The 22,591-nt window shown below is 40.9% G+C and overlaps 1 protein-coding gene across 3 annotated transcripts in view; it reads left to right on the top strand.

Annotated features, from left to right (window-relative positions):
• Positions 1–22,591, top strand: part of cdk18 (cyclin dependent kinase 18) — an 85,004-nt gene that overhangs the window by 19,903 nt on the left and 42,510 nt on the right. For 2 of the 3 annotated variants that reach the window (XM_074666651.1, XM_074666642.1), the window contains exon 2: positions 14,484–14,619. In XM_074666651.1, the coding sequence (XP_074522752.1) occupies positions 14,502–14,619 (118 nt within the window). In that variant the 5' untranslated portion in view covers positions 14,484–14,501. Of the gene's footprint in view, positions 1–7,395; positions 7,503–14,483; positions 14,620–22,591 lie in introns of those variants that run through there. The other variant, XM_074666661.1, reaches the window with a different exon arrangement.

The raw sequence follows: 22,591 nt of genomic DNA, 5'->3' as shown, positions 1-22,591 counted from the left end.
TAGTTCTGGGAAACTTAAGCATTTCATCATTGGCTCTAATCACATTAAACATAATTATCCAACAACAAAATTGTGGGGAGTGAAAATGCTGGGTGGCTTACTTCGAGCTGAGCAAGTTGACATCCATTTTTTTTACAGTCTATGGCTTAGGTCCACAAATGTATATTTACGTCAGCCAATCAGATGTCTCCCTCCTTTTCAGCCAATCACAGTCATGTAGTGTCAGGGGTATGTCTTAATGTGATCACTGTTGCAGCATCTGTGCTTACAGAAATACTAAGAACTGCATGTGCTTCACAGTGAAATCACATCTGACATCTGATTGGCTACAGAGTTTCCTTGATGAAAATAAAAATGCATTTGTGGATCTAAGCACATCAGGGGAGTCTCTGAAATCCACACGCAAATGCAGCAAAGTTTGCAAATGACAAATGATTTTTTTTTTACATTTGTAAATCCTTCCATATGTATTTGTGAATTGTGTATGCATTTCTAAATATTATACCCATTTGGAAATCTGTTTACACATTTGTGGATTGACTCACTCATTTGTGTAACAGTTCACGCATTTGTGGACGCATATACACACTCACAGATTTTGCATAATTTGTAAATTTTGACATAGATCTGGCTCCAGCCTTCATGAGAAGACAGTAAAATGAAGACACGACACAGATTTTAATTTGTCTGTAAGGGAAAAACTACTGATGATGCGAGTAATTGAGTTTTTCCTCTGCTTTTAAAGTTAATTGAAACTCACTGAAGTGGCATAACTCCTGTGTTTTGCTTGTTAGAGAGTCTGATTGAGTTTACAGAACATTATCGGGCTGTTAGGGAGTTATAGAGGAAGATCTGCTCTAAGTAAGAATAAGCAGGCAAACACACACTTTGTTTTAACAGATAGAGACAATCAGTAATGTGTGTCCAAACAAAACTGACTCTGTTTCAGTGCTTCCAGAGATGGATGAGGTTATTTTAAAAATCCATGCACACCTGGGATTCCCATTTTGTCTGTGAGTCAGGAGCAAAACTCGAACAAAGAAACAGGGATATCATAGGAATAAATGAGCAGGAGAGCGTTTGATTTTTCACAGCTGATCAGGAGAACATGAGCTCGTTTCTCATCACAACGCAGAGCAAAGAGATTTCTGACAGAGTTAATCATCATTATGAGACAAAATGGAGACAGCCCTCACTTTCTCCTGTCTCTTTAAGCAATCAGACGTGTCACTGATTCCCTCGACGCTGCAGTCTCTTTTTGAAAATGGGATTTTGATGTTCAGAGAAAAACAAGCAGAAACTCAGGGAACTATTAGTCTGTCCTGACGCCTCCTTTCAGTCAGACTGCTGAAAGGAAAGTCGCTTTTCAAGCTTTGTTTGGAGTTCATGAGAATATAATCTGACAGCAATCTGAGCAGGTTACATAAGGCTCTGTGTATTATGGAGTAAACAGAGATATGATCATCCACAAACTCAGCTAATGCACAGCCCTGTGGCTGTTTAGTTTTTATGACCTTCTGCCAACCATAAATCAGACTAATGAAAAAGGATCTTTTTCGAAGACTGGGGGAGATAAGACAGAAATGTTTTACAGGAAAGGTGCAGCTGGTGCTCACAAAGCTGAGCTGAGCAGGTGGGACTCTAGACACGGAGCCCTTCAGCATCTTTTAGTGGTTAAAATTGTGGTTCATCACTTTAGCTGTCACCAACCTTGTTTTTCCCACAGCAGCAGGTGACTGTTTACAGAAAAAACAACTTTGATAAGCTCAGCACCTTCATGAATCAGAGCAGCCAAAGTTTTCAGCAGGAGGAGCAATTAGCTGCTAAAAGCCAGAATATCATCAAAAGAGTTTGTGCACCAGGCTGAGCATCCCACTCAGGCTTATTAGTTTTCACAAGACTTCAGATGTAATCCCATTAGTTCCTCTGCCCTTTGAATGAATTTTAAGTTTGTGTTGTCAAACAATTTTCAAAAACATCATGTAATGGAGCAAGAAATTTGGTTTGTAGAGGACATTTAAGATCCTTTTTAGAGTTTTCATCCAAAACACTCATGGGATTCTTCCATGCTAAAATGGAAGAAATTTGTCTTTCAAAAACACGGCTGATTTTTTAGAAATTAAAACATAAAGATGAGTGCCAAACAGCAATCTAACCCAGAGATATAAATGTGAAGGAACAGGGGTATTTAAGTCAGAGTGCTGCACATTTATTTAAAAAGCTCTTTTTAGTCAAAAGGCAATTCAGTGCAATCAATTTTAACAACTGATTTCCTGAAAGGACAGCTTTGCCTTGATGTGATTTTTTAATATTAAGTAGCCACATACAATGAGTGCTGATCAATACTTGCTTGGACAATAGAGCTACATGCCCCTTTTTGTTTACAAAGTAATAGGAAAAGTAAACAAATGAACCAAAAGGTGTCTTGAGACGTCCTGAGTGATAACTTTCACCACCTTCTCTGTGATCTCTGTGAGCTCTTTCAATTGGACTGCCTCACCACCTTCTGGCCCAGAGTCTCACGCACACTGTCATAAAATATGACTTTTAACCTGGTGGGTTTGTTTGGAACAAATTTTCTTTGTTCAAGACAACTTTTTACCGGCTACAACGCCACATGGTAGGATATTTATCAGTACAGTTATGAAGTGCTATTGTTTGAGATGTGACAACAAGCAAATATTGTATGTTTTCACTGTGCATCAGTAGCTGGCTAAATGTAGCACTGCTAGCAGCCCTGTGCTACAACTTCTCCTTGGGCTAATATGACAACTAGGGCTGCGCATCGACAACCGGTTCTAATTTGGAACCGGGTCCGCAGTTAACCAATTCCTTGGAATTGCTGTTAAAACTCCATTTCGGTTCCCCTATCGATTCCTCCCGGGGTGTGCTAACACAGAAAATGAACGCACCCCACGAGCAATGCACGGTGACGTCCTTCCATGTACTTTTTGTTGTTGCTGCTAGACCTCTCAGTTGCAGAGATGTCGCCGGCTCGCGCTAAACGGTCCGAGGTGTGGCTATATTTCACCAAAAAAAGACGATGCGGGAATTAGGCTTGTAGTTCTCGAGACCGGTCTTGGTCTCGAGACCACTTTTTCGTGGTCTCGGTCTTGTCACGGCCTCGACAGTCTTTGGTCTCGGTCTTGTCTTGGTCTCGGGGTCTCCCGTTCTCGATGGGTCTCGGACTGACATGTCGGTCTTGGAGGGATTAGAAGCCAACGATATGTCCAGGCACACTCCTGGCTTTGTAGAGCACAACTTTCTACAATGGCTTTTATTATTTTTACGTGCGCTTTGAGTATTTTGTGACAAACGTCTGCGCTCATCCTGTTTGTGACTGCGGAGAAGCAGACGGGATGCAGATGGGCGATCCACATCAATTTAACTGGAGAGAGAGAGACAGAGACGCGTTGCATGCTTGGGGAGTTGTTTGACTCTTACCTGGGGAAAGTAAAGTCCCATTTTGCGTTGTAACTCCCTCTAATCCACGAGTTGAACCCTCTGTTCAGCATAAATCTATCTTTTGATGAGCGAAGCAACATAACCTACCTGCAGAGAGATTTGCGCTGACATGCAGGGGTGTGTCCAGATATTTTAGAATGGGGTGCCCCGACCAGGGCACTCGCTATGTATGTATTAAAAATACAGGATTGAAAGGATACAGCTTTAACTAATTAACATAATTAACATAAATGAATAAATAAATTATTATAGTAATAATAATAATAATAACTATCACTGAAACAAAAGAAAAAATATAAATAAAGGGACCTTTTTTAGTATATCTGTAATCACATAGTTCTTATTTTTCCGTAGTGAGAATTGATAAGAGAATTGATAAGGAATTGGATCGATAAGCAGGGATTGATAAGGCATTGGAATCGTTAAAACCTTATCAATACACAGCTCTAATGACATCAAGCAAACTATCAGTTTGTACAGTAGTTTAGAAGCTGTCCAAATGTAGCGCTACTGACAGCCTGATGCTGTGAGACGTGTCTGTAATGTGTAACGTCAGCGAATCCTGGTTAGCTATGTCCTGTCAGTCATCTACCAATCAGAGCTAACGTAACCTCACTCTTCATTTTATTGATAGACTCTCAAGTTTGAACAGACCACTGCAGAATAACTGCTGACTGTGGGTTGGAATGAACATTAGCACAAACAGTTAGCTCCTGTGTTAGCCTTTAGCTCTGTGTTCTATCTCTTTCCTGTTTTTTCTTTCTTCTGCTCTTCTGTCCTTTTTCTGTCTGACAGTTAGGCTCCAGTGTCCACCATCACTTTAAAATTAATCACAGACATCATTTTAGCAGAGAAGAACACAGATCTCTCCTCTTACTTCTAAATCTCATCAGCTGGCATGGCGTTGTCATAGAGACTGAGACGTGCTCAACCTGATCAAGAAACTAAGAAGTAGCGTTTCGCTACACAAAGTAAAACTGGATTTAGGATATCAACAGTTAAAAATATCTCTTTCTGGTCAAACCTGGTTGGACAAAGTGGACACATTTAGTAACTGCTGTAGATGTTGCTGGTGTTTCAGTGTAAAGTGTGACCCTGTTAACTGATGACTTATCAGTGAACACTGTGAATAGGTCTATGGTGTGGCATTTCAGTCTGGACTCCAGTCTGAACACCCGTATCATGTGAAAACACAACAGAGTGAAGTCCTGTTAATATAACTTCATGTTTCTCAGCTGATGCACAACGCAAACATTACTTCTATAATGACTTCATTACATAATATCTCTGTTATAGTGTGTGTGTGTGTGTGTGTGTGTGTGTGTGTGTGTGTGTGTGTGTGTGTGTGTGTGTTCATGGTTTAACATGGCTGAATAATGGCAGCTAAATTGGATGAGCTTCATTAGAGTCTGAAAACACCAGCTGTTTAACAGAGATCCTCTCTTAGCGCTCAGGTTTCTGTGAAACGGCGCTGTCACCACCATTCATCTCCTTCAGGGAAAGAGAGGGAGAGTGTGTGTGTGTGTGTGTGTGATTGTGTGTGTGTGTGTGTGTGTGTGTGTGTGTGTGTGTGTGTGGGTGTGGGTGGGTGGGTGGGTGAGTGTGTGCCCCAGCGGTTAGACAAGTAAAGCTGTATTTTTAGTTCGTATGAACTACTGGAGCACACAGTAATGTAACCTCAGGCTCAAGGTCGGCTTTATCGCATACGACCCACACACACACACACACACACACACACAAAGATGACACAGACAGATGTGTGCATGAGCTTCTGTGTTTTTCTGTCTCCTCTCTCAGTCTGTCTTTCAGCATGGAGAGGTTGGAGATGAAAAAGAAAGGAAGGAAAGGATGTTTTTTAAAATCATTAATATTTAATGGAGTAACACAGAGCGTGTCTTAAATTTACAGAAACGTAAAGTGAGCGATGCACGTCTTCCAAATCAAAATCTTTCATCCTTCTTATATGAGCTTCTCTTTTGTTGGACACGATTTTGTTTTTTGTTTTTGTCTTCCTCTTACCGTATTGACTGTAATATAGGACAGGGATTTTTTTTTTCGATTAACATAATATGAAAAGTTGAGTTATATTAAAATCTAACCATGGACATGAGCTGATAGTTGTCTACAGCTGCTTCATGACCACAAAGCTAGTGACCTCACGGTGGCTGCGGCGATCTGTCAATCACAGCAGAGACGCAGTGACAGGAGATGAGAAATGGACAGGCGCTGTGATAAGGGGATGGGTATCAAATTAGGTACTTACATAGTTACGGACCAAATTCTGACTGTAGTTCCGAGTATTGAGTTACGTAAGATCAAATGGTACCATGTTCAGGTACCTAAACGTATCCTTATGACTGTGAGGGAGTGGAAGAGTAGGTGATTTTATTACAGCTGGACATAAACACATCAATTGAAGTTTATATAATGAGAAATAAATATTTCATTTTGAAAAACTTCAAGATTTTATTTAAAAAAATAGTATTTATTAAAAAAACAAAGCAGAATAAGCACACACAAAAGTACCAAAATTGGTACTGTTGACTAGCAACATGATTCCTAGGTATCAAGCATCGGTATCGTATCATTTCAAATGTGTAAGGTACCCATCCCTAGCGGTGATTGTCCAGAGCAAAGTGGACCAAAAGTTGGGCGAGTAAAGTGACAAGTGAGGTGGAGTTATAAGGCTTAATTAAGCTAATGATGGTCAATGCAGCAGTGACATAAAAAAAAACTGTCAGGCAGCCATAAAATATGAAGTTACAGAGTGTAATGTCCAAAGATCATGTGTCAAAAAAAAAAAAAAAGTCTGAAACTGCAAACTGTAAAAGAAAAGCTTATTGTGGTACTCAAAGTGGCCATTTCCAAGAAGCTGACTGGAGTGAGTGAGTTTCTTATTGAGAAAAGTGATGAAGGCATGCCCATTACCAGAGCTGTCATCAGAACTGCATTTGGCATACAGATGTTAGAATGAGATAGAATGTAGGTTATTAAACCCTGAAGGGAAATTCAGAGTCACAGCAGCAAAACAAGAAAGCATAATGTGCAAAACATTCAAGAGTATATAAATAGAATAATATAAGTGTTATCTAGTCCATCAAAAGTCCATCAGAGACAACAGCTTGTCCATCAATGTCCAGTCAGGCAGCCTCCACCTACACAGGGTCCAGGACTGAGCAGTCTGTTCAGTCTCTGTCTCCTGTATCCTGTCTGCTCACAGCAGGTGAAGCTCTTCCAATGTGGCATTCATGTCCAGTGTTGGCTCTGTTAGCCATGTCTGTGAATAGCATGATGCTATTCTGTTCCCTGGTATTTCCTCTGGTGCTAGGCTAGCACGGCTAGCTCGACGATCTTATTAGAGCTAGATCTTACATTCCCCCTAACCATGGATGAAAGGACAGGTCGATGTCTTCTCCTCTTAGCTCACTTGTAGCAGCAGAGAACACCAGCCCTTTGATATTTTAATTATCTTCTCTGAATTTCAACAAAAAATTCTTTCTTTAAACAAAGCAAATTTTGGGTATCAGGGTCTTATTCTGAAGATTGGGCTTGGAAAGAAAGGGGCCGTCTTATAACCAGGGTTGTCCTCTATTCGGGTCAATCTCTACTATTCCGTAAATATGAAATTTAGAGGAAGTAGCCTCCGTAGATGTTAGAGAAATTTCCTGTAAGTGCACTGGATGTCCTTTTCATTACCATAATAACTAGCTAAAGGGCTTTTTCCATTAAAAACACCATGAGAACAACAAAACAGGGATGTAATACATGTTTAAGAACATATCACTCCACCTCTTTCAGACACGCACTTTGAGAATCACTCCTCTTTGCGTCATTTGTTGCGCCGTCTTTACTCAGTACCCCCTCCCGTCCGTGCCCTCCTGGAGATCACAGCTTGTGCTGGCAGCCTCTCCGACTGTCAGGAACAGGAAGCTGCTCTGCCAGGTTTCACTGGACTAACACAGCGGTCTCACTCACCGTCTGAGGGCTAATGGCGTGTGCTGACACTGTGCCACAGCTTCTTCAACTCGTCTCTCGGGGTCAGTCATTCATTCGCTCTTAACAAACTGGACGGAGGAAGAAAATGAAAGAGAGGGGAAAATATCCGCCTGGAGCTTTAAGTCCCAGCATGTACACTTGCATGAGTCACAGTTGTATCTCCATCTCTGAGTAGACGAAGATATATTGTTGAGTGTGTGTGTGTATGTGTTTTTCTGATGACTATGCCCACTGACCTGTATGAAATCATGAAGCATTTCTAAACAATCAGCTGGCCCCATTCTAAATGAGTACACATGAGAGGAGATGTGTGTATTCTTTTAACTGGAGCTGGCATGGGTCACTGGAGCACAGACATTTCTTAATCACACAGGACGGTGTTTTGTTTGCGATGGCAGCTTCATATGTTTACTTTTCCCACTGCTTTGGATGCTGTTCACAGGTTTTGCACCGACTTGTGTAACTGGGTCAATACTGGCTTCCTGCAGTGTAGTGATTTCCTGTACGCTGTATGAAAACCTCGTCTTTGTTGTCAGTATGGCAGATCAGGAATGTCATGTATCCTCTGCTGAAGCTGAGGCTTTCAGTCTGACAGCCCAACATACCTCACCGTTCATGAGGCTGGCAGGGATTCAAGTTCAAGCAAGCCACTGGTGATTTTCAAGTAAAACATGTCAAGATGATGTTTTTCAGATTTACTTTCCAGTGTTTGTTGTAAAGCAGGTATAAATGACAGGTCCTTGAAAAAATGGCACACAGAAGCAACATTCTCATCTCCGGCCAACAAATGTCATTCTGCCACTTAACAGACTTCTTGTTTTGACGGCAGAACTTAATAATCATTGTGTCAGTTTGCATGTGAATTCAGTCAATAGCACTACAAGCTTTGTAAAAGGACCAAAATGCTCAAAGGCTTTTTACGTGATCCCTCGAATGGTAATGGTAAGACTCTGATAATTCCTTACTAAACCTGACATGGCCAGGGTGAGTTATAAAGCACAATAAGATCTATGAATAAAGCCCCATTTAAACTCCCTTTATATACGAAAATGTCCTTTTCAAACAATGTTACCGTCACCGCTCACTTCCATGTGTCCTAACCAATACAACCACAGGCAGCCCAGAGTTAAAAGTTTATGACAACACCAAACCAAAAAGCAAACATGACGACTGTGGAGGAGGCATTGCTAATGTAGCTACAACACAGAAGACAAAAACTGAGGTGGCATTGTAGAAAGCGGTGGTTTGTGAGGCTGTTAAATACATTGCAAAAGTTCCCCCACTGTGAAAGCAACATATCAGGTCGTACCAGCAGCTCTGCCACAACCGTTTCCTGTGGTACCACCCCATTTGGCCCAAAAATGAGGTCTGAATTGCTCGTAATAAGTTAAAAAAAATCTGCCAATAGAACAAGGGAAAAGTTACTTGTATTATGACATGATTTTAAGTTTTAAGCAAATTTTTCTTGTTCCATTCCAGATTTTTTTTTACTTGTTACAAGAAATTCAGACCTCATTTTTGCCTTTAGATAACTTGAAACAAGACATCTTTCTGGACTGACCAGTTGAATGTGGCTCATAGCAAGTATAACAAGACAAGTTTTACTTAAAATTAGTGCTGTCAGGCGATTAAAAAAATTAATCTAATTAATTACAGGATTTGTAATTAATTAATCTAATTAATCACATTTTAATGTCATATCTGCTTAAGGTCCCAAAATAAAGATTTTGAATTCCAGGACATTAAAATTACATTAAAAGACATTTAAAAATAAGGTGGGAGTATTTACAACACATTTTTAGGTACCCTGATGCATAAGGAACACATGAAAAAAGTTTAATGGTTCTATCTTCACAAAATCTACGCATTCCTGCACTTAAGATAAGCTGATTTGATTTTTGGGACGGTTTTTGCTTTTACTTAATGTTGACTCGATTTTCACTGCAATATGAACTTCTATACTTCTATGAGGTCAGGAGAACCAGGGCTAAAGGCTAAAAACTGTGAGGAACTATGTACAAAACACTTAATTCAAGTCTTGGATCAAAGAAAAGTGAAGTATTTTCAGTTTAACATGCTCTGAACACACAAACTGTTGCTGATTGGTGCAGAGCAGCCCCAAGCTGAAACATGACACCAGGAAGATGGAAGCAAATTTTCAAAGAATTCTTTAGATTTAAATACAGGATATATATCGATCATTCAGGGCTTGTTTAATGCAGTAAAGAGTGTAGAATTATCTGTTTTTTTACAAAATTGAGCTAGAGCAAACGGTTGATTTTCTGCAGATTTTCAAAAAGGACGTGTGAATAAACGAGATGTGGAAGGCAGTCTCAAATCACTCTCGCTTCCCTTCCTCCGTTTTTTTCACGTGTGATACATTCAGGGACCGTCGGAAATTTGAAAATCTGACGAGAACACCTCTTTTTCCAAGTAGGACACACGGTTTGTAAATGCCAGACATTTCAAAATAAGTGCTTTGAACGCCCTGCTGGTTTGGGATCCAGATTAATCTGCGTTCATTTTTATAACGCGTTAATATGCGGTGTAATTAATTAATCTAATTAACGCGTTAAAATGACAGCCCTACTTAAAATAAAACAAAAACACATGATAAGACTTCAGTTTTTTGCAGTGAGATATCCCAAATGTCTGTCAGTGAAAAGACTTCTTGAAGCTTGCTCTCGTGTCTCTTCACTCATTACTCCTCTCTCCTCCAAGCACAATTAACGCTTTGGGACGCCACTGAGAATAGTGGCTCAGTAATTACCTCTGGAGGAGAGAGGAGAGAGAATACGGCAGTTCAAGCTTTGGGATTCACCCAGTGTCTCAGGCCAACGAGTTCATATATCTCAGGATCTCAGTGACCTCCATTCAGTCTTTTTCCGGTGCTTATCCTGTTCAGGGTCACAGGTAGCTAGAGCCTATCCCAGCTGTTTTCAGGCAAGAGGCGGGGTACACCCTGGACTGGTCGCCAGTCAGTCATATGGCTGACACACACGAACACACATACTTATGGGCAACTTGAAATCACCATTAAATATAATGAGCATGAGTTTGGTCTGTGGTAGGGGGTAACATGCAAACGCCTCACAGAAAGGCCATGCTCAAACAGGGATTCAGGACCCCATTTACACAACAACATTTCATTTGAAAACGCTCAAACACAGTGAAAAAATCTGCGTTTACACAGAAACGCTGAGGGTCAGAAAATGCTGTAGTAAGCATGTCAGTTCTGTAGTTGGTACTTTAACTGTTTTGTCAGAAGCGTTTTTTGGTAGATCTCCGCTAAAGTAGAGTTGAGCCAATCATCTGGTGTATTGGTGAACACTAAGTGCAAAAGTGTAGCAACAGATGCTCATTTTGTTAAAGACAGTCAGCAGATACAGCAGCACAAGCACAACACGGGAGCCCTGGACGATCGTAACAACAGTTAACACTGTTGTACTGTTGTATGCGCAAAACAGGGCATGACATCAGCGTTTCCACTGAAAATGACGGTTTACTGATTACAAGGCAGCGGTTTCACTTCGGAGGCCGATTTCAAAAGTTTATGTTTTGGGTCAGCCCCTTGAACTGGTGACTTTCTTGCTGTGGGGCATCAGTGCTGACCACTGCACCATTGTGCGGCCCATCTTACTGACCTGTGAGAGTCACATGAATGTGGTGCTGTATTGTGCCAGACAGTCACAGTGAAGAGGTTGCTGAGCCTGAGGGCAAATCTTTTGACTGACCAGTCAATGTAAGCTTTAACCATCACCTGTAGTCAGGAGCTGTGGGTAGAAACCAGAAGTGTGAAAGGGGATTAAAGCGGCTGGTGGTCAGTATGTCTTTACTGCAACTGAAGTAGTTGGCTACATTGAATGTTGATTATAGCTGTTTTATGAATTTACTATCAACTCCTAACACTTTTACCCCTAAGGCTTTGGCTTGGAAAGAGTGAAGGGAAAATCAAATGTATCATATCTCTCGGATTATCCACACACGACACTACTACATATGGAGAAATGTAAAGCTTCACAAACGTGCCTTGCCTATACCGTTTCTGTCTGATTGGACAAAGTGTCAAGGGAAGCAGTCAACTAGGAGCAAGGTCAACTAGGTGTGACTGTAAATGACCCTTTTAAAAACATTGACACAATATCTTATTCCTGACTCTGTTTAACTATCTCTGTACCCTCTGTATGACTGGAGAGACCTTACGCAACATGGAGAATCACAGAAAACACGAGACATGCTGCAAAACTGCTGCTGCTGAGATTTTGTAGTAATTCTGGAGCACTTAGAGATGATGGTTGAATTTAACAAGCATCAGAGTAATCATAAACTCAGACACAATAGAGCTTATCTGCCTGGAAGCACAGGACAGAAAACACAGCAGAAAAACAGCTGGAAGAAGAAAAGCAGCTGCCACTTTCCCTCTGCTTGATGACACAGAGACATTGGATGGAAGAATATGAGCATGAAAACAGAAAATAAACCCAGAACAAGTTCAAGGCTGTGAGCAGATACTTTACTTGTAAGAGAAAAAAAGGTGTTTCACAACACTCAACATGTTATATATCCAATGAGGTTGGCTTCTAGCATCTAAAGCTCTACAAATGAACTGGAAGTGCTTCCTGGTGCATCAAACTCAGACACTGGTGAAGACTGCCGTCACAAAGTGCTGCTTCAGAAAACCCAAAGAGGAAAACATCAGTGCTGAGCACCAACAGCGTGAGCTTTCGCCAGCATGGACCTATTGATTCCTCTCAGCAGAGTAAGCCTCTTTCCTCCCACATCCTTAACTCTGTAATCAGCTTTATATCTCATCACTTTTTATTACAGCGACCAGCGACCTCCGCATACAGGTTCCTCTGACACTTTTGGCCCATCTTTGTCTTTTTTCAATTAAACGTGTTTTATTACAAGCTGCATTCCCTCTACCAGTCTAGATGCATGTCTTTTTTTAAGATATCAAAAGCCAACATAAGAGCTAGTCCACATTCTTCAAGTACGCTCGTTCAGCTGCTTGTTAACTCAAATATCTAATCAGCCAATCACATGGCAGCATCAAGGCATGTAGACATGGTGAAGATGATCTGCTGAAGTTCAAAGCAAGCCTCAGAATCGAGGAGAAAGGTGATTTAAGAGACTGAATGTGGCATGGTTGTTGGTTTGAGTATTTCAGAAACTGCTGATTGACTGGGATTTAAATCCACAACCATCTCTAGGGTTTGCAGAGAATGGTCCCAGTAAGAGAAAATTTCCAGTGAGCGGCAGTTCTGTGGGACTAAATGCCTTGTTGATGCCAGAGGTGAGAATGGACAGACTGGTTGGAGCTGGTGGAAAGGCAACGGTAACTCAAATAACCACACGCACAACACGTCCAACCTTGAGGCAGATGGGCTACAGCAGCAGAAGACCACACCGGGTGACCCTCCTGTCAGCTAAGAACAGGAAACTGAGGCTACAATTCACACAGCAACACCAAAACTGGACAATAGAAGATTGGAAGAACGTTGCCTGGTCTGATGAGTCTGGATTTCTGCTCCACATTCAGATGGTAGGGTCAGAATTTGGCGTCAACAACATGAAAGCATGGATCCATCCTGCCTTGTATCAACGGTTCAGGCTGCTGCTGGTGGTGTAGTGGTGTGGGGGATATTTTCTTGGCTCACTTTGGGCCCCTTAGTACCAACTGAGCGTGGTTTAAAGTCCACAGCCTACCTGAGTATTGTTGCTGACCATGTCCATCTCTTTATGAGCACAGTGTACCCATCTTCTGATGGCTACTTCCAGCAGGATAACGCTCCATGTCATAAAGCTGGAATCATCTCAGACTGGTTTCTTCAACATGACAATGAGTTCCCTGTACTCAAATGTCCTCCACAGGCCCCAGATCTCAATCCAATAGAGCATCTTTGGGATGTGGTGGAACAGGAGATTCTCATCATGGATGTTCAGCAAATCTGCAGCAACTGCGTGATGCTATCATGTCAATACGGACCAAACTCTCTAAGGAATGTTTCCAGTACCTTTTTGAATCTATGCCATGACCGATTAAAACATCTCTCAAAGCAGAAAGGGATCCAATTGCAGGATTATTATTTCTTTATATGTATGATTTATAAACACATTTGGTTGAATGAAATGACAAACTTAATTGTGGTGCATCTCAATGCATTACTATTTCTCAGCACTGTCATGCAGTAAGGATGACAGTTATCATTTGGATATAAATGTACCCAGGAAATATATGTTTACCGTGAAGACATCAGTGTTCCTCTCTCTGAATGAATCATGCATGTTGCTCCTTTGATGATGAATCACGCCCCTGATCTGTCGTCAGGCAGCCATCTGACCTGAGCGCGGCTTGTCTCGCAGAAGTCTGACAATAGGCAGGGATTGCTCACAGAAAGTGATATCCTGATGGGTTATTGAGGCATAAAAATAACAGCAGGGAATGTGGAGCCTCGCTGTAACTGAGCCTACATACACATATTTCACGCTAATGAGCAGAAAACACACACACACACACACACAGTTATGAGATCCTAGAGACCTCATGACACTCGTCCCTGCAGCTCGGACAGCAGAGAAAAACTAAGAATAAAGAGATGGAGAGTGATGACTGACTGGTAGGGTTGTCCGTGGTCATGAAGCCTACTGAAAAGAGGATCAGATTCTCTCCTGCTGCTTTCTGCCTCATTATCAGATGACACAGAGGCCACGTTCAGTCAAAGCTCCATCACCGCTGCACATCACGCTCTGCAACGCCTGTTATGTAGCCAGTGTACGGGGGAGTGTTTACATGTTAGTCACTTTGACTTGCTGTGAACTTCATGTTCTGTTCTCTTTGAAGAAACAACCATTTCTCTTTTTTTGTTTCACACTCAGAAGATCAGCATTTCAGACATAACTTTGTACCAAACGACAACTTGTGGAATTGCACTGAACATTTTATGTGATGGATTCGAGGTCTGGTTGTACAGTTTGAAATGAATAACATGTTTCTTTCTGTCTTTCTGCTTCACTTTTAGAGTTTGCTCCACAGCACCATGAACAAGATGAAGAACTTTAAGAGGCGCTTTTCTCTTTCTGTTCCCCGCACTGAGACCATCGAGGAGAACGAGTTCACGGAGCAGATCAATCAGCTTAACATGCGGCACACTCAGGGTAAGAACACTTATTTCACCATTCGGTGCTGGACAGCCTATTAAAGCCTGAAGATAGAGCCCTGGAATTAGTTTTTCTCCATTTAAATGATAAGAAAAATGGAAAGAAGTTTCTTCACTTCGAGTCCAGAAATCAAAACTGTAACCTTGTAAAATTTTGATGATGTATGATTCAAAGTTTTGGTTGCTCTATCCATTCTTCCTCTATCCAAAGTTAATATATTCTTTTGGAAGGTGGGACTAACTCTGACACTAACAAAGGGTTATCACCTACCTCTGTCGTGAACCTGAGCCTTACACAATATGCTACCATCTTTTAGCTTATTGTGCTAACTATGTTCTGTGTTTTCTGGATCTCTATGAATAAATTTGTGTCAAGGGTGAAGCACTCCTGTGGTTAAATATCACCGAATTGTCAAAACAGCTTAAGTTAAACATCAAAATGCTTTGATTCACCCATCTAAAATTTTGCCTTCATTGTTTTCTTACAAGAAAAACAGTTCATATGGCTGACATTTAGATTTGAAAACATTTACTAAATGTCATAAAAATTAAACCAGCAGAAATTAACTCTGAGAGTATTGTCTTTCTACAACAAAAACAAGTGGTGACCTCCTGTCCTGAAAAAAGTTCAATCATTTTAAGAAACTCAGAGGCAAACACTAACTGTATGCTTATCATGTGTACACGAAAGAGATGATCAATTTTCTTTGTAGCAGGCTATTGACATTTTTAGATAACAGGTCTGTATGTGAGGATATGTGACCATAGACCATATGTTTAGATTGAACAGTGTGGCTTTGCCATTCACTGCTGTATAGTTTTAAAGCCAAAATAATCCTGTCACGGACGCTGCCATTGGCAGCCTCTCTGAGTCTGTGCAAAGTCTGTGCAGTAGAGGCTACGAGACAATCTAAGTGGAGCCAGGTAACAAAAGTAAAAATTATTACACACCCCCACCCCCCACCCCTCCTAAAAAAAAGAAAAAAGAAAACTTTAAAGAAAAAATTATACAAAAATGGCAGCCGCTGATCATATTTAAACGTGATGTAAAACTTCATTTTGAACCTCTTATAACTAACAAAAACCAAACTTTTCAGAAAAAAGAGGACTTGGATACAAGGCAGCCAAATGATTTCTTCAAATCACCTCAACAACCAGACGTGAGGAATATTTCTATGAGGTGTATCGATATTTTAAAGTTTGACCACAGCCCATCTGGAATGGCTGGAGAGACAGATTTTTTGGCCTTCACTGCAGCTAGCCACCAGGGGGAGCAGTTTTTGTGGTGATCTCACTTTGAGCCAAGCAAGATCACATACATTTTTTTTTTCACTGTCTATCTGTATGACCAGTATGACCAGGTGGGGTACATCCCGGACACCCTGGCAGTCTGTCGCAGGGCTAACAAATGGAGATAGACAAACACACACACCCACATGCTAACAGGCAAACCGATGCTTACCCCTCATTCACACATACAGCATGAGCGCTGCCAGTGCCGCATTTTTTGGGCACGCACCAATTCAAAGTGGGGGCGTCTCTGAAGTGCTGCGCGGTTCTGGCCATGTGTTGGTGATGTAGCTTTAACAAACAAAGTTGAGATTTATGATCAGGAGCCAGAACATAGTGCTTTTAAAAGGACCAGATACGCCGATCGATTTTGTGTGTGTTTCCCTGTTTGATATGAGCTGCTCTGCAAAAATTGACGTATTTATGCCAGCAAAAATAGGTTACAGCTGTAAGTTATCGCAGCATTGGCGTACCGCAGTACATGCTGTGTGAATACAATGATTGACTAGAATGGTTTTTAATTACGGTGAAGTGTGCTGCACGGTGCTGCGCAGTGCAGTGCTGTGCAGTGCAGTGCTGTGCAGTGGTCACACTTTCTGTGTGCATGATTTTTGGACTCGGGGGGGGGAGCTGGTGTACCTAGAGGCCTCATGCACAGGGGCAACATGCAAACTCCACACACAGAGGGGCATGTCCGGTTGAGGAATTAAACCAAGAACCTTCTTGCTGTGAGACAACAGTGCATACCACTGCACTACTGTACAGGCCTCCGTCAGTCTACTTAGTGCTTTGAGTTATTTTACCGAGATAAACACGATAACTAAAAGTTAAGACAGTCGAAAAGTGAACTCCTTTTCTTTTGTATTTTTTTGTTTGATTATTTATTTATTCATATCACTGATTTATTCAAAGAGGTGTGGCCAAGATGAAAATTTAACAACTGACAGGTAGGACTAATAATCAAATGTACATTTGTGAAAATCAAGTTTACTTTATTCCTTCAGTTAATGCTTCAAAACATATACATTTTTGTAAATTGTGCTTGATTTTTTTTTACTGGATTCAAAACCCAGGCTCACAGTTCAGTACTCATGGAAAGAGAGGCTTGTGAGTTACTTGTTTGTTTTAAAGACATAAAGACTCTAAATTTCACAGAGGTTTGCATAATTCAGAGCGTGACTGACTTTACAGGTCGATGTGATGCAGGGCTTTGCCAGGAGGCTGTAAAAGCCCCCCTCAGCTTCTCAGTGACAGATTGAGTCAATATTTCCAATTTGGCAGCGACTGTCATTGGTCTTTTTGAGCCTGGTTGACATCTCTGAAACTTTGTTCATGATTCATACAGTCTGGGGAAAAAACAGGCAGAGTAGCTGAAGGAATCATCTGCACAAACTTTACACACATTTCAGTGTGGATAAAGTTTATTCTGCTGTTGAGTCAGCCAAATTGTTACTGAAGGATTTCAGTTTTTTGGCAGGGTGGCCTCAGTGGCTTACATTTTATAACTCCAGATACAATTGCTTAATTAGGCATATTTTAAGCCCTAAACGCTGAGATCTCCCCCTTTTGTCTTTGGGACCCTGCATGAATGAACAGCTTATGTCTAATAATAGAGCACAAACTGCAATCTCATTCTGGCTTTTAATACCAAATACAAAAGCCCTCCTTCCTCTTGTGTCTGCAGCAAACCGTCGCAGATTAAATGGGGTTTTTCTAGCTACGACTGGTACCACCACGACCGCCACTGAGCAACAGAGGATCAGCAGGTTTCAAAGGGAAATGAGGGTTATGCTGGGATAAGTAGGAGTGGATAATGCAAGAGACCGAAGTGCATTCAGAATGAGTTTTTTTTCTAGTATCTCTGGTTTATTATGTCGAGTTCAGCAAGAGATTGAATCACAATGAAGTGGGTGAACACGAATGCACCTCCAGATCAAAGCAACACTACCGCAGACTTCATGGTTACTGTCGTTTACAGTCATTACACTAAAGTAAGAAACAGGGCAAGATTTAATTCTTTGAATTGAGATTCAATGCAAAATGCATTTTGCTGAAGCATCTCTCAATACGAGAAGTGGAGTGGATCATGTGGGATGTAAGGTCTCTCTGGGTAAAATACTGCAAAGTCAAGTGCATGAACAGTGCAGCGTCAGCATTATATAAAGTCAAGTGGTTTTATCAGACCTGCTGGATTATATAATAAGCGAACGAACCAGTCACTTTTAGGAGCTTTGACCTCTTGTGGGAATGCGAGACTCCATTAAGTCAGGCTGTTATTCTGCCACCTGACTGAGGCAGCAGCTGGACGTGTCGTCGAAAACCCCCAGAGGACATCTGTCTGCATCACTGTCTGCTCCTGAAGGTCAGAAAAAAAGGAAAGACAAAAAAACCAGACAGAGACAGACGGACACGGAGAAAGAGACAAATAACAGAGCGAAGGCGAGAGGAGATTAAGAGTGTGTGTGACAAAAACACAGAGCTGTCTGAAGTTCTCTTTGTTTATCCCCTCTCTGTGGGCTTTAGTTCGTCTCCCTTTTCTAAGTCCAAACTCCAATAAAAAGAGTTGAGTCATGGGCCTTAAACAATCTTTGCTGCATGCTGCTGGAAGCATTATCTGAATTTGATATCTACACACCCAGGGAATTCATGTAACAGGCATATATACCCCCCAAAAAAGAAAACAGATGATGTATCTTTTCATTACTGTATCCAGGAATATCATGGGTAATGTAAGTTTGACTGAAGCAGTGACTTCCAAATTTTAGAAGTGGGACTCTTGCTTAATTTTCAAGAGAATTAATAAATCATTCAGGTTCCAACTTCAACATCTTCATAGACAATCGATAAAGCGCTAAAACTGAGATGTATATGTAAGCCTGTGTTACACCCACAAAGAGGGGAGAAATAGTTGAGTCGTTTTTTGCTGCTTCCTTATCAAGAGTGCAGACAAAATTTCATGATTTGCTGCTTCTTAGAAACAAAGTGTTCAAAAGTAATAGAATAATACTTAGATGTTACTGTATATCATCATATTTTTACCTCTTGGGTTCTTCTAGCATAGAAGGATTGACAGGATGTGCCAGCAGTGGTCCACAAGTGTGTCTGTCTGGTGGTCATCTTAGGCCCTGTTTCCACCAAGCAGTCCAGTTTGGATCAGTATGGTTTGGTACAGGTCAGATCGGTAAAGCCTGATCCTGTTTGCATTTCCACAGCAAAACGTGCCCCCAAGTGGTAAGCAGTGTGTTAGCAGGATGCTGATAGCAGCATCAGTTATGTAATAGCATGATACCATAGCAGCGCAACATGATGAACCTTGCTAATAAATCCAACAATTTGGCTTATTTTGTTTGCTGTGTGGCTCTTTGTTACAAAGTGCAACCAAGCTTTGTTTCAGAGAAGGCTGTGGTGCCACCAGGAGAAAAACAGCAACCTCTGTTGCCAATAAGTGACAGTTCTTTCGACCAATCAGTGTTGTAGCTCCACCTTCTGGGATCGGATCGGTTTAGTCTGCCACCCCAACCAAAAGGTCCCCAAAAGTGTGACAGCTCATCTAGGCTATTTGAGAATCTGTATCGGGGTGAGTCCGTAGACATGCCACAAAATGTTTGCCATACCAAGACGAGCCAAACTGAATTGCATAGTGGAAACAGGGTTTTGGAGTCAAGTCGTTGACTTGCAGTTATAACGACTGACCACTGAATGAAGCTTAAAGGAGAGAAGCAGCAGAGAGCACTCTAGAGGCTGATATACAGCTCCACCATAAAGAATAGAATAAAATAGGATAGAATAGAATAGAACAGAACAGAATAGAATAGAATAGAATAGAATAGAATAGAATAGAATAGAATAGAATAGAATAGAATAGAACTTTATTGTCATTGTAACAAGTACAAGAAATTGAAGTCACAGCAGCAATCAAGAAAACAAAAGTAAGAAAGTGTATGGAAAGTGCAAAAAGGTCCATAAGAAATTAGATGACGACATCCCCTCCACCAATCTCCAGTTCAGCCAGTCTCCACCTCCACAGGGTCCAGGACTGAGCTTCTTCAGCAGTCCGTTCAGCCTCTGTCTCCTGGATCCTGTCTGCCCACAGCAGGTGAAGTTCTTCCAATGTAGCGTTGGTGTCTGGTGTTAGCCATGTCTGAGAAAAGCATGATGCTACTCTGCCCTCTGGTATTCCCTCTGTTGCTGGGATAGCACAGCTAGCTTGTCCATCTTATTGGAGATAGATCTTACGTTCCCAATAACGATGGATGGAAGGACAGGTCCATGTCATCATTTCTAAGCTCACACCTGAGAACCAGCACGTTGTCCTCACCTCCTTCTCCTCACCTTGTGGGAAACATCAGGCCTTACACCAGTTAGCATTGACATGCTACAGGCTGCTAACAGCTGAGTTCACATGTAAACAATGCAGCCATGGTTACATGTAGGATCTCCAGACAAACACAGGAGAAAAAGTAGTAAAAATATCACGGAAGTCACAAAAAGTTTGGTGTCCATGACCAACAAATGAGCCATACAAAGTAATGATCCAATCCAAATACAAATATTACAAAAAAGGCCATCGTATTTAGGAGAAATGACCTTAAATAACTGAACCCTGCAGTCACCACTATACACCAAAGAGTTTAAGATACACAACCTAAGAAAATACATGTATTGCCTTTTTAGGCGGTTCACTGTTTGTTTCTATTATTCAACAGCTCTTGTAACATTTTACATGATTTTAGTCACTCTGAATCTTCTGAATTTGTCACGATCTTTTAAAATCCTAAATCTAGTTTTTACCATTACACTTATGTAGTGTGGACATGCACAGTGAATAAAGATTTACCCAAACCATAAAGAAACAATCAGATCAAGTGTTTCCATTGCAACCAATCCAAATATCAAACATCATCAACCTCCCTCTTAATCAAACTGATCTAGGAAGCCGTATTACACAGAAGCTCACAAGAGAACCTCTTAGTCCCTGGAGTGGAAAGTAGTCAGCTGAGTAAGTTTAGAGTAACTTTAGAGGAAGGACAAGAAAAGAAATATCTAGTTTAAACAAAGAAGCTATAGAGGTAGAAATAGCTTTACAAATAGCCAGAGGATGTGCATGGTCAGAGATATGCTGCAGGTGATTAAACCGCACATAAAACCAGTGATACTCATCTGCTGTCAGCAGTTTTAATGCTCAGTGGAGAAGCCTGTGCAGAGCTTAAAGGGATAATAAAAATATCATTCGAAGCAGAGGTCTTTGCACAATGTTACCCTCTGTCGGGTAGAACAGTAGCTCTGTTGTTGTCTCAGTTAGTGTGGGGGGACTACTTTAAAAGATGGGATCACATAAAGGAGGAGAGAGGAGTTATTCAAGCTTTAAACCAGTGATGTGTCAGCTACATGAACAGTATAACAGTTGTGATGTCAGCCATGTGTTTCTGATACAGAGTTTTGAAGCCCATCATTGATGGGTTAGCATGTTTATTTATGTTGGCTCTTTTAGCAGAGGCTTCATATTTTAAGACCAAAGGCTGCTGCTTGGTCAGTAACCGCGTTCTCAGATTACCTAACAGATAACAAATCAAAAACATGAAAAGTGATGCATATCTGTCCTATTAAAGTACTTTTATGTTAACTTTAGTTGGTTTCAAGGGATGGTTTTACCACTTGACTGTTATTTTCACAGTAGACTGAATCTAAAAGTGTATCACTATATAAAACTCCTTTTCATGTTTTAGATACCAGTGATTTGCTAAAATAAGCATGAATCTCAGACAGAAATATTAGCCATTGACATGTTATTAGCAAAAGCAAGGCATGGGAGTTAGCACTGGGAGTTTACTGGTTGGCCAAATGGAATGAAAATGTTGTCCCTGCAACAACATTTTGGTTAGATAGGAAGTTACAGTCTACTAAGATGTCAATAACAATGACACAATTTTAAAACTAGCTAGGTTTAACATATGGTTTAGTGTGGACTTTACACCCTAGCTTGAGCTACAACTTAAACATGCTGAAGCTAGTCCAATCCGTTCTTTTTTTGCAAGCTTAATGTCTAGTTGAAAGTTTCCTCTTTGACGTTAGTCTCAAAAACAAAACTACACCATTTGGTCCTTTTAAGTATTCACCTCATGCTCAAGTCAGTGTTTGTTCAGTCTTATTATTAAAATAACCATGAGGATTAATTTTGAGCCAATCAGTCTCAAACCACTGAGCACGATGAACTCAGTTTCATGTGCTAACTTAACAACAGAAGCATTAGAAAGTGGAAGTGATTGACCTGTGCGTCTAATCTCCCTGTCTTGCACAACACAGGTGTATGTGTACATGTGTGTGTTTAAAGTTAATTTCTCTGAGGATAGCCAGAGCTTACATCCTGATAAGATGCTAACATTTCACATTAGGGCAGAACTCCCCTGTTTACTTTTCACGTATTTGTCCATTCAATGCTTTGTAGCTGTCTCCCGTACGAGCGTGCATATGTTATACTGAGAGTAATCACAACAGCTACTGTGACACATTGGACTATTATTAAAGCCTCTTCATGGTCTTTGTGGAAGAACAACCACTTCTGCTGTCAAGTACTGAGAGAAATAGATCCTGATCAAAAAGAACAACAATTTATTATTGAGTTTATTGGAAAGTCGGTTCTTAAGTCACAAACGACAACCTCTTTGGTAGACATATGCTGC

The sequence above is a fragment of the Halichoeres trimaculatus genome, unplaced genomic scaffold (genome assembly GCF_033239565.1).
Source record: "Halichoeres trimaculatus isolate MK-OKI-2021-1 unplaced genomic scaffold, fHalTri1.1 fHalTri1_scaffold_1, whole genome shotgun sequence".
NCBI classification, from domain to species: Eukaryota; Metazoa; Chordata; class Actinopteri; order Labriformes; family Labridae; genus Halichoeres; species Halichoeres trimaculatus.
This window is presented reverse-complemented; position numbering and strand designations above follow the sequence as displayed.